The 11,217-nt window shown below is 35.7% G+C and overlaps 3 protein-coding genes across 5 annotated transcripts; 2 read left to right on the plus strand and 1 right to left on the minus strand.

The window, feature by feature from the left end:
* Positions 1 to 738: 738 nt before the first annotated feature.
* On the plus strand, positions 739 to 3,591 carry LOC105251262. 2 transcript variants are annotated; one of them, XM_025406955.1, is made up of 6 exons: positions 742 to 857; positions 925 to 1,295; positions 2,088 to 2,327; positions 2,426 to 2,758; positions 2,905 to 3,138; positions 3,288 to 3,591. In XM_025406955.1, exons 2-6 carry the CDS (start codon positions 953 to 955, stop codon positions 3,542 to 3,544), a joined length of 1,407 nt encoding a protein of 468 aa, XP_025262740.1. In that variant the 5' UTR covers positions 742 to 857; positions 925 to 952; the 3' UTR covers positions 3,545 to 3,591. The 2 variants fall into 2 exon arrangements, with proteins under 2 accessions (XP_011256215.1, XP_025262740.1); XM_011257913.3 differs by having other exon boundaries at positions 739 to 1,295.
* Positions 3,592 to 4,037: 446 nt separating this feature from the next.
* Positions 4,038 to 7,450, minus strand: LOC105251263 (protein tumorous imaginal discs, mitochondrial). Of its 2 annotated transcripts, XM_011257916.3 has the most exons (6): positions 7,079 to 7,450; positions 6,177 to 6,637; positions 5,840 to 6,103; positions 5,308 to 5,752; positions 4,846 to 4,963; positions 4,321 to 4,457 (listed from the first exon to the last, which is right to left on the minus strand). In XM_011257916.3, the coding sequence occupies exons 1-5, from the start codon at positions 7,272 to 7,274 to the stop codon at positions 4,854 to 4,856; spliced, it is 1,476 nt and encodes a 491-aa protein (XP_011256218.1). In that variant the 5' UTR covers positions 7,275 to 7,450; the 3' UTR covers positions 4,321 to 4,457; positions 4,846 to 4,853. The 2 variants fall into 2 exon arrangements, with proteins under 2 accessions (XP_011256217.1, XP_011256218.1); XM_011257915.3 differs by lacking the exon at positions 4,846 to 4,963 and having other exon boundaries at positions 4,038 to 4,457.
* A 1,100-nt stretch (positions 7,451 to 8,550) lies between these two features.
* LOC105251264 (WD repeat-containing protein 89) lies at positions 8,551 to 10,829 on the plus strand. The gene is made up of 7 exons (XM_011257917.2): positions 8,551 to 8,885; positions 9,186 to 9,412; positions 9,504 to 9,838; positions 9,919 to 10,047; positions 10,138 to 10,232; positions 10,410 to 10,512; positions 10,595 to 10,829. Exons 1-7 carry the CDS (start codon positions 8,716 to 8,718, stop codon positions 10,742 to 10,744), a joined length of 1,209 nt encoding a protein of 402 aa, XP_011256219.1. The 5' UTR covers positions 8,551 to 8,715; the 3' UTR covers positions 10,745 to 10,829.
* The last annotated feature ends 388 nt before the right edge of the window (positions 10,830 to 11,217 follow it).

Raw genomic sequence — 11,217 nt, forward strand, 5'->3', positions numbered from 1 at the left:
CAAATGCACGAAAATTTCGTTCCACGGGACCAGTAGTTCCTCGAATCTTCACGGTAGCGAATCGCCAGGCATATTTGTAATTTTGCTTCTGTTTCCCTATCTTTGTTTTTTTTTTTTTTATTATTAGTTTGATGATAAATTTCGAAATATTATCGAGACTTAGTCATGAAATCAGATATGTGAATATTTATCGAAATATCTGGTTGAGAATATTTATATAACTGGCAAGCTATAGCTAATTGTAAGTGAGAGATACGACAGCACATGTTGATTGCCAAGTTAAATGCCATAAATTAGTTATCGTCTCCATAATTCATATAATGTGTATTCAACAGTGTAGAGACAGTATTATAATTAATAAAATATAAGACATTGTTTCCGTGCAGAACTGATCGATCCAACTCTTATGTACATGCTTTTGCATGAATAAGCGAGAAAAAAAGCTCTGCAAGAAATAGAAGTAAATTAATAAATTGCGATCGCGCGACGGATAAAAATTTATTAATCTCAAAAAGTTTCTAGTTACATATGAATGAATAATGATTATATAATGATTAATTTTGTCACAAATTTGGATTGATTATTGAAAATAAATGATGAATTAAACGTTGCTGTCGTTACATCCAAGACAGAAGTAAAATTACAATACAAAAAATGTACATCGATAAAAATTTTGCGTGAGATTAAGTCTCTAAAATGCTAAAATTATAAAGAATTCCCAGCGGAATGTACAGTTTCTTGAGAATTATTGAAGAAGTGCATCTGGGAAATGCCTGGCGAGATGAGTCTATTCAACAAGTGCTTGTTGCCCAGTTGAGAGGAATCTCCTGGGGAGGCTCGAGGATTGTTGAAACAAGGAAAGTACAACGCGTGAAATATCGGCGATTATGTAATCGATTACGGAAAAACATGATCCTATTGTAGAGCGCGGTCACAATCTTGACCTTAACCGATGTATGTGCCACTTTTTCCGCGACCACCGGCCGTCGGGAGCGTCGCGACGCCCATCAGTGACGTGCTGGATATCGCGACATTACCACACACCCCGGCGTCTGTCGTGGCCGCTGCTGTGCCGCGCAGACGACATGCCGTGGACCCGCGGTCCTCTCTCATCTTCGGCACCGGAAAACGACACCATCTCTCTAGAAACTTGGTTCATCCGCAGATCAAGGACGCATCTTCTCTCTTCAAGGATGCTTCTACACGTCGTTTCACCGAGTTTCGCGTGAAAATGACGGAGCATCATGCAAAGGACGACGAGAGAGACGACGACGACGATGTCATTTGCGGCGTCGGTAGGTGTTATCTGACTGTTGCAATCAAATTTTAATTTATATATATATATATATATATATATATATATATATATTTATATATATAATATATATTTATATAAATAAAATATTGAAGTATGTATTAAGAAGGTTTAGAATAATGCAAAAAAAGTTGAAGATATGTTGCAGATAGAACTTATAAAATATTTTTAGATAGTCAATAATTAATATCCTATAATCACTCACACGCGCATAAAAAGGCAATGAAGAAAGGTCTATCACGTAATAGTTTGATATAGAAGGGACAGTATAACATGAAGAGGGAATATGTATACGGTATCAAGTTTCAAGCAATCGATCACTGTGTGTTTTCTTGATACAACTTTCAACGGGAATCTAAAGACAAATTGACTTGACTATTCTTTGCAAACGTTCTTCGGTACATTCTGAAGAACTTTGAACTTAAAAAAAAAGAACAATATCATTATACACATATTATATAGGGTGTCTGAAAAATTGCCCGCAGTACTTCGGGAAGTCATTCGGAACACAAAAAGAAGGAAAAAAAAGCTATATAAACACAGGTCCGGAAATAAATCGTTTTCGAATTATAGCCACTTTTATGTTACAAATATCGTAATTTATAGTCCGCTTGGCATTCCTTTTTTTTAAAATTTAAAATTTAAATGTAAATTTAAAATTTAAATTTAAAATTTAGATTTTATAAATTTTATGTATATGTATATATGTGTGTTATAAATTTAGTTTTCTCTTTTGCCGCATATACATAAAATTTACAAATTAAAAATATAGATATTACAGATACACCGACCACGATCTCTACGGACATCTCACCTCATTTGAAAAATGGTATGATATCAACACAATGGACAAAGTCCGTAGCTATTCAGACCATAGAAGGATTACCTCTACGATTGAGAGTACTGCCGTCTCTTAGAGACATCGAAGAGGATAACGAAAATTCTTCTTTCAACTCTTCGAGATTTTGGAAGTATCTAAGATTTTTGGGACGGTTATCGTTGTCACAGTTTGGTAGGCTCAGCTGATTTATAGTTTTATGATTTTAAGGCATTTAAGCCTATCTATTAAATTAATTTAACATATATAACATAATTTAACATTCATTGCAGGTCTTTTATGGCTACTCGTTATGTGGACGGTGGCAGGCGCGGCGGCGTTTTGCGCCGCGGAAGGACCACGTGAGCGCGAACAGGTCGTATTGCTAAAGAACATGCAAAAAGATCTGGCGGTCGGTTTGGCGACAGAGTTGCGGCAATTGCGTACGGAACGGGATCAGGATGTGGAGCCGTTATGGAGTGACAAAGTTCGTCAGTACGTGGCCAAACACGAGGAACTCCTCTTGATTGCCGTTAGTTCCGGCTACGGCGAGGGCGGTAATAGCGGACAGCTGTGGACATTTCCGGGTTGCGTGCTGTTCGCTGTATCGCTAATCACTACTTTAGGCATGCCAATTATATGTCGAGTTTAATTCTTGAATAATTAGCTTGAAGAATTGTTTTGGTGTAAATGCAGAAGTACATGTCAATCTTTGTTTACATTTTAAAATTTTTGTATCCTCTCGACTTATTTCTATTGTTGAATTTTACAGGTTTCGGAGCGCCTGTTCCGCGAACTACTGCCGGTCGCACAGTAGGAGTAATTTTCGCCGTTATTGGAATTCCCGCACATTTTCTTCTGATACTAAATTTCGGTGTGATGGTAGCAGTTCGTCTACAAAGGTACGCGTTCGCTAGACGAGGCGCGCGATCCGATAACGGAGAATCCAGCTATTCCCCGATGTCGATGCCAAGATGGGTCAAAATCTTACCATTTGTCTTGTCAGGTAAATACTTATTTCAACAGCGTACAATTATTCTCATGTAAATGTGTACATAAATTAATAACAAGTTAAGAATGTAGCTTTTATATATCAAAATGTAATATTAAGATGATAAAATGTAATAAAATGAAATACTTTGGTTTCTATTATAGTTGCTTATTACATTTTGGGAATACTGTGCTTTGGTATAGCGCGATCAAGGCCGATTATGGCGAGTGTGTTGTTTCCATTGGATTTCACTGCGGCGGGCGGTCTTTCCACCATTGTCGGTCACGTGCGAATATTATATGGTCTCTACTTAGAAGGGGCTGTTACTATTGCAGCGATAGTGGTAGCTGTGTTACGAGTATCAGCGACGCAAAGTCTCACAAATATCGGACTGAAATATGGTTTATTGATCGAAGCTTAAATTCTCATTCAATTTATCCAATATTTTTTTCAGGCCTCTTGCGTGCTTATTAAGTAGTCGATATTGTCTTTGTTTTGTATTCTAATGTGTTCGATAGCGGACTATCGAACTATCGATAATTAAACTACGCGAAAAAATCATAGAACGATGAATCTTTTATTTTGTAAGTTAAAATGTGCACGCGCGCGCGCACTTTGTTATCAAGCATATCGATCCACATTGTCAAAACATAGATTTTTTGTACAATTTATATGCATGTAGAAAACAATTCCTGAATGAAAAAAAATAAGTAAAAGAATACATGCAGTTCCAAGTATATGTAAAAGGATGTAAATTGTGTTGTGTGGATTTCTTTTACAAATATACATTGTACATACACACGATCAAAATAGATAGATTTGTATACTTGTATCTCCATGTATGCTTTATTTAAATAAGATGTAACAAATAAAGACAAACTTGTACGCTACGATACAACTATACAACTAGGATATCTAAGCGACATCAAACTGGTTTCATTTATTTACTATTGATTATCCAGATCCTCAGATTTATTTTTAACTTGATCAAAAGTGTACACGACTGCAATGTATCCCCTCTACGATTCCTTTTAGTAGTACTAGCGATATTTTTGTATTTATTAGCAATGAATAGCATTCTCTAGATTTTAAGAGATTGCTTTAAACGTTATGCAATTATAGCTAAGGCATTTTCTGCCGTTGCATTTCACCATTAGTGTCATTTTTCCTATCGGTATTCGACGTATCTTTGGTGCGCACAGACCTATTCTGCCGTTTATCTCCCGGATGTTCGGGCTCCGATGAAGACAGTTTTTCAAATTCAGGCATATTTCCCAGTGCTATTCGTATAGACTCTATTAAGTGTAACGGACCTGAATAACTCTCTTTTGTACCTGTGGATAAACAACAATTTGTAACAATATATTTGTATTCTTTCGGTATGCCTATTATAGAATATTCAAGATCTGAAGAAAAAAAAGAACAGAAATTTAACTAATTACGAGAATTTCATAATGGTAATTTGCAAATCGTAATAAATATATTTATCATATTTCCGTGTCACAAAATTGATCCAAAAGAAATCTTTATGTTATAAAAGAGATCCAAAAGAATTTAATTTAAATCCTTTGATTAATCTAGACATATAATTAAGAAATTATATTAATAAAGGTATTTACAATTCCATTTATAAAGAAAAAATATTTAGATCTATTAACTTAAAAGTATGTATGTTTATGTAATAATTGATTTGTAGAAATTATGCTTCAGTAATTTACTTACAATTCAATTTATCCAAATATAGCTTTTTTAATTTTTCCAAGTAGACTATTATTTTGATTATTTTGATCATTTTGATCCTCTTGTCTTGCTTGAGTTTGCACCTTTGGGCCTGCTGTGCCTAGAAAAAACATTGAAGCTACTTATGAAAAAGACTCGAAGCGATACATCTACTTCACAATGAATCATCATTGTTATTCTAACTTTTATTATTATTGCAAGAATTTCCATGTAAGTGAAAAGCTCTCGTTTCAGCGATTGCTTTAAACGCCGATGGAACACATTTTAATGTTTTATTCAATACAGTAGCAGGCACAATAGGAGAAAACTCAAGCGATTTGCAAGTATGTATAATGGAGATAAATTATTATATATTTATTATATCATGTAAGATACGATAAGGATGTCAAAGGAATATATTCTATTATAAATGATAATTTAATTTTTCTCATTGTTTATCCTTACCGTCTGTTTTATATGTTACACCATGTATACTGCCGGGGGTATCGGTCTCAAGCTCAGCGTACGTTTGTAGTAACGCCCGTTGTTTATCGGTCAATTGTTTAGGTACCAAGACTTTAATGGTCACGTAATGATCGCCGTAACCAATTCCAGTGACTTTTTTTAACCCTTTGCCACTCAAACGGATTCGCGTATGAGACGACGTGCCCGGTGTTATTTGGATAGTTAGATCCTCATATACGCCCTCCACTCGTATCGTACCGCCCAATACCGCCTGCGCCAGCGAGATTCCCGCGTCGGTGTGCACGTCGGCGCCGTCACGGCGGAAATACCGGGATTTCTCTACACGGAATGTTACAAATATCTCCTTCCTGCCGACCGGCATTCGAATCGTTTGACCGTCTTCCACTCCGGCGGGAACCGGTACCGTTATTTTCTTACGTTGTACCTATAGAAACGCAGTGTAATTAAAATATGAGAATAAATAAGAAAACGAAATCTTTTTTAAGATGACGAATAAACAAGAAATTTGTACCGTCTGTCCTTTTGCTCCACACTCTGTACAAGGAAATTTGATGTGCATTCTTGTACCTTGACAGTATCGACAAGTGGAGTTCATTATAAAAGGACCAGTGGTTATCGTCTCCACTCCTGTACCATTACAATAATGACATTTTGCCGGTTTCGTTCCAATCTCACAACGTGAGCCTTGACATTTCGGACAATTGTCTACTACATTTACCTGGATATCCTTATTTACACCTCTGGCAGCTTGAGAAAATGTTAAGTTCATTATCACCTGTGTAACAAAAAGAATATTATCTTTGTCCTGTAATGTAATTAGAAAATAAATGCTACAGATCTTTGCATACCTCTTGAGCCGCTCCAAAACCGTACGATGTCTCTGCAAAATCTTCAAAGTCATTAAAGGCTCCGCTTTGAAATCCAGCATCGCCAAATATTTTTCTAAACAATTCTTCCGCGTTAATAGTTGACCTGTATTGCCAGTGTTGATTGTAACTCTTGGTTCCCTGACTACCCATTCCCATCCCCATTTGCTCAGAAGTTGCACCCCACATATCAAATTCTTTCCTCTTAGTATCATCGCTCAATACTTCATAAGCTTCTGAAACTTCCTGAAACTTTTTACCAGCATCCGGATCTCCTTTATTCGTATCAGGATGATATTTTTTAGCTAATTGATAATAAGCTTTTTTTATGTCTTTGGCTGAAGCATTTTTGGAAACACCCAGGATCTCATAATAATTGCGTTTTAACAATCTATTTGTTATATGTATGGTTCTATGTGGCTGCACTATCCTTCCAAAATTATCTAAAATAAATAATAGAAAACAAAACAAAATTCAATATCATTAAGCATCTAAAAATCTTGTCTTAAATTAAATCATTTGATTAGATTTGAATTAGATTTGAATTGCTCAAATATCTAAAAATAGAGTTCCATTACAGATCAGCTGATTCTATAGATACAGATTAGTGTTTCGAAAGAAAATATTTCAGTTGACAAATTTTTTTTAGAACAATGTATACTCTATACATAGATAATTAAAATTATAGGTTATGTTAACGTGATAGATGCGGAGTATGCGTCACACATAAAGTGATGGCAGAAACGATGAATACAAATACATTAGCGATTGAAACGCTAATGAGAGAAAGTTGTTGACAAGCCGACGAAGTTAATGAAAGTAACGCAATTCTACGGGACAATGATGTAATCTAGAAGATAGATCTCGAAGGGTTCATACTCTACCTTTTTCTGTTTTGCCGCAATTTGGGCGACCGACAGTTGACGCAATGCTCGCCACGTGTCGCCGACACGCATTGCCCTGCTGTAAAACATTGCACGAGAACTTGTTTAGCTTATTGTTCCCAATTAAGTTGATGGTTCTCGGCAAGAAAATCACAGCCAAGCCTTTGCCGGTCGCCATGTTGTACGAAAGACGCATGGTCCGCGAACAGTAGAGTAAGGTTACACTAGTTATCCTCGACGTTACTTGCACACAATGACTGTGTTCCAAAATTCACTGCCAGTACTGAAAATCTATAGTGTACGTCACGTAAATTATAGATTTTCATTAGTGGCAGTGAATTTTGGAACGCAGCCCATGATGCACTTCCTGTTCACTACGGGTTGCGGTAGAGAACCTCTAGGAGAGAGAATGGACAACTGATCAAGCTTTTTCATGATTGGCTGGCAGAAAATGTATCAATTTTAGCTATTGCGACGCCAATGCAAAATATGATGACACACAAATAGGACACACATGACACACATATATTAACCTATTTGTGTGTGTATCATATTTTGCATTGGCGTCGCAATAGCTAAAATTGATACATTTTCTGCCAGCCAATCATGAAAAAGCTTGATCAAATGTCACATGATCAGTTGTCCATTCTCTCTCCTAGAGGTTCTCTAGGTTGCGGGCTCGGTTGCAGTTGAAATTGACCAATCAGATAAAGCAATTTGTCGACCGGCTACTCTGATTGGTCAACTCCAATCGCAACAAAGCCCGCAACCCGTAGTGTGATTACGGCCAGAGAGAAGACTGAGAGATGTCATGGCGTACTTTTAAGTGATCCCTGAAAGCGATACTCCCTCTATAAATATTGGAAACGTGGACATGAACTACAAAGCCAATGTCCATTAAGGCCGGTATTCATAGTCCGATCTTATATTTAAGATCGTCTTAAGTCTGCTTGGAGGTTGACTTAAGACCTCATTCAACCAATCAAATAGCTGCGTAGCATTTCAAGCTCGAACTTAAGACGATCTCAAATATAAAGGCTATAGCACACACTTTCCATAAGACATGACAGTAAGGTTTCGACCAATCGCGTTGCTCAATTTGGCCGTCCGTAACCAAATTGAGCAACGTGATTGGTCGAAACCTTATTGTTATGTCTTATGGAAAGTGTGTGCTATAGCCTTAAGATCGGACTATGAATACCGGTCATGGACATTGGCTTTGTAGTTGATGTCCACGTTTTTAATGTCCACAAAGGGAATATCGCTTCAGGGATCACCTAAGGCCGGGTCTACAATAGGTAATTTAAGCCTTAAGCCTTAAGAAATTGACCAATCACAGTCAAGTATGAAGAGAATACTCGATTGTGATTGGTCAATTTTTTAAGGCTTAGTGCTTAAATTACCTATTGTAGACCCGGCCTAAAAGCGAGCCATGACATCTCCCAGTCCTCTCTCTGAGCACACTTACAACGCATGGAGGGGATAGTCATGCTTATTGTTTTAATGTGCGTTTTCCCTCCACGCTGTAAACGTGTTGTTGCGTTTGTACAATTTGGCATTTCTGAATTCGACTCACAATCGGATCGCGTTCATGTTTCTGATCTAACCCTAAATACGTTCTCCGATCTGTGAGCAGCATGTCGAAAATAGTAGAGTCTCTGAAGAGGTTGAATGTCGAGAATGGTGCGGAATCAAGAACCGAACAAGATACTGAGAAGATTGGCGAAAAAGGCGAGCTAATAATGACAATGGAGGAGGTGGTGTCGCACGATCAGAATTACATCCTTTCTGTTTGTGGGACTCAAAGGCAAATCTTAAATTTCCCTATGAAGCACTTCATGTTAAATCTGCGAAAAAAATGAATATATTTTTATTATATTTTTTTTTATCTACATGTATATCTAGCAATACATCTTTTTTAGTTTCGACAATTTTGGTTATTAATCTACTTGTTTAAATGTAGCCATAATTTTTCCTGAAAATGTCAGTAACGCTTAGAACACTTAGTAAACTTTGACACTCTTACTTAGATTTGATGTAAAATGGTCTAATTGTTTATACATATGTATTAATTTTATTTTCAATCACGAATCATTGCTTGTTACAGTGAGCCAGAATTTAGGATTGGTGCAGCATTATCTGATCATTCATGTGTAATATATTCTGTTGGTGAGTCCTTAAGCCGAATGATTACGCTAGAACACAATCAAACGCCTATCGTGGGAGTTAAGTTCAGTCCTAATTCCAGAAATATATTATATACCGCTACTAATGATGGACAAATCTCAGCATGCGATTTGCGTGCTAAAGGAAAGGTTGTGGCAAAATTTATAGGTAATTATTAGCTTTAATAATCATAAACTAATTTTTCATCGGTAAGAACTTTAACTGTTATAATATTTTTCTATTTTAACATATATTTTAGATAGCACAGAGGATGGTAAAACAAAACCTTTAGCCAGCTTTGATATTAGTTGTGATGATAGACTTATAGCTGGTGGAACAGAACACACAGGTGGAGATGCATTTATTTTGTTTTGGGATGTAAGATATAATGGTTCCAAAATAGAGAATAGAAACAATCTCCTCGGTGGATATTGGGAATCTCATATGGATGATGTCACTTGTCTGAGTTTTCACCCTGTTAAGCAGAATGTTTTGGCATCCGGTAGTACAGATGGTCTGATGAATTTATTTGATCTCACACAGCCCTCGGAAGACTTGGCCTTAACATGCTCATTGAACACTGAATCATCAGTGGTGAGAGAAATATCTTGCACATTTTATATAAAATAGAATATAGAACAAATTCTTTATATTAATATCAGTTTTTGTTTTAGGATAGATTAGGTTGGTTAACTGATGACTCCTTATGGTGTACAACACATACACATACATTACAATTATGGAATTGCGAAGATGCCAGTGCATATGCAACATTTACAAGAAGTCATCTGGCTGTATCACAGGTTCGTACATTTTTTGTTATAAGTTCTTATCTTACTATATTTTTATAATTTTTCTTGAAGAATAATCTTGAGAAATTTTGTTTTTTGCAGAATGATGATCCTGATAATTGTTATTTAGTGAGATTCCATGCCACAAATGTATTTGGGCAACCATTTCTGCTAACAGGTTCCAGTACAGCTAAAGGGTATTAATTTATTAGCATAATATGCTTATAAATATATATACTATCTAAAATCGTTAAAATTCTTGAAAATGTGTAATTTGCATTTAATTAAATTATTCTTAGAAGATTTTATTTTAGAAAATAATTTCTCGATTGTTTCGAATATATTTACAAGTAAAATATCCATATTCTTTTCAGGGAGAATTTAAGATGCTTAAACATTATGAAGAATCGTTTGGAAACATGTCACGACATTGTAGGAAATAAGCAAATAGTGCGGGATAGTTGGATACATGAAAAGGTGAATAGAAATTTAGAAGGAATTATATACTTTTTGTAATTTAAAGAATTATCAACATGATTTCGTACCTTTGATTATGTAGAGCGATTGTTTGGTGACAGTTGGCGAAGGAGGTATTATTAATGTGTGGCGGCAAGCGGAAACGATGCAACAAAGTTCACCCTGCAAGCTGTTGACTAAAATTAGCAATGGGAAAGGTCGTGATCGACATCACAGAACTAAACCTTATTAAATATATAAACGATTAGGAAGATGGAGATTGTTTCGATACGAAAATTTTGTAAGAAATATGTACAATAAAACTCTGTAACAAAGCACATTGATCGAAGAATCATATAATCATATATATATAGATATATATATTTTCCTCACATTCTTCTTTATTACAATAACAGTAGTATGTACATTTATAATAAATAGGTATATTATTTGTGTTTATGCGATTAATTATTCAACGGCGAGTCACACATATACTGATCAAAAATGCAATCACGGGTATCGTGTAAATGCCAAGGAATGTAAATCACGTGTAACCGCGAATATATGGAATTAATTAGACGAAGAAGAAAAGAATGAGACAGACTTAAGGTATGGAAATGATTTCGTTTCGCTATAGTGAGAAAAACGGAGTATATGTTGACAATCATTATAAAAATCATACCAAATATTACTGAGTAAAGAATACTCTTGATCTGGAGAGTAATC

This window comes from Camponotus floridanus, unplaced genomic scaffold (genome assembly GCF_003227725.1).
Source record: "Camponotus floridanus strain SB8 unplaced genomic scaffold, Cflo_v7.5 scaffold16, whole genome shotgun sequence".
Lineage (NCBI taxonomy): Eukaryota > Metazoa > Arthropoda > Insecta > Hymenoptera > Formicidae > Camponotus > Camponotus floridanus.

What these genes read in the sequence shown, in the direction of transcription:
- LOC105251262 (XM_011257913.3), top strand. Translation starts at nt 953, where the DNA reads ATGTATGTGCCACTTTTTCCGCGACCACCGGCCGTCGGGAGCGTCGCG. An exon ending in GTTATCGTTGTCACAGTTTG is followed by an intron (nt 2,328 to 2,425) that starts GTAGGCTCAGCT and finishes CATTCATTGCAG; the next exon opens with GTCTTTTATGGCTACTCGTT. An exon ending in ATCGCTAATCACTACTTTAG is followed by an intron (nt 2,759 to 2,904) that starts GCATGCCAATTA and finishes TGAATTTTACAG; the next exon opens with GTTTCGGAGCGCCTGTTCCG.
- LOC105251263 (XM_011257915.3), bottom strand. Translation starts at nt 7,274, where the DNA reads ATGCGTCTTTCGTACAACATGGCGACCGGCAAAGGCTTGGCTGTGATT. An exon ending in GTTTTGGAGCGGCTCAAGAG is followed by an intron (nt 6,104 to 6,176) that starts GTATGCAAAGAT and finishes TTTGTTACACAG; the next exon opens with GTGATAATGAACTTAACATT. An exon ending in GTGGAGCAAAAGGACAGACG is followed by an intron (nt 5,753 to 5,839) that starts GTACAAATTTCT and finishes GCGTTTCTATAG; the next exon opens with GTACAACGTAAGAAAATAAC.
- LOC105251264 (XM_011257917.2), top strand. Translation starts at nt 8,716, where the DNA reads ATGTCGAAAATAGTAGAGTCTCTGAAGAGGTTGAATGTCGAGAATGGT. An exon ending in TCTGTTTGTGGGACTCAAAG is followed by an intron (nt 8,886 to 9,185) that starts GCAAATCTTAAA and finishes TGCTTGTTACAG; the next exon opens with TGAGCCAGAATTTAGGATTG. An exon ending in TGAACACTGAATCATCAGTG is followed by an intron (nt 9,839 to 9,918) that starts GTGAGAGAAATA and finishes TTTTTGTTTTAG; the next exon opens with GATAGATTAGGTTGGTTAAC.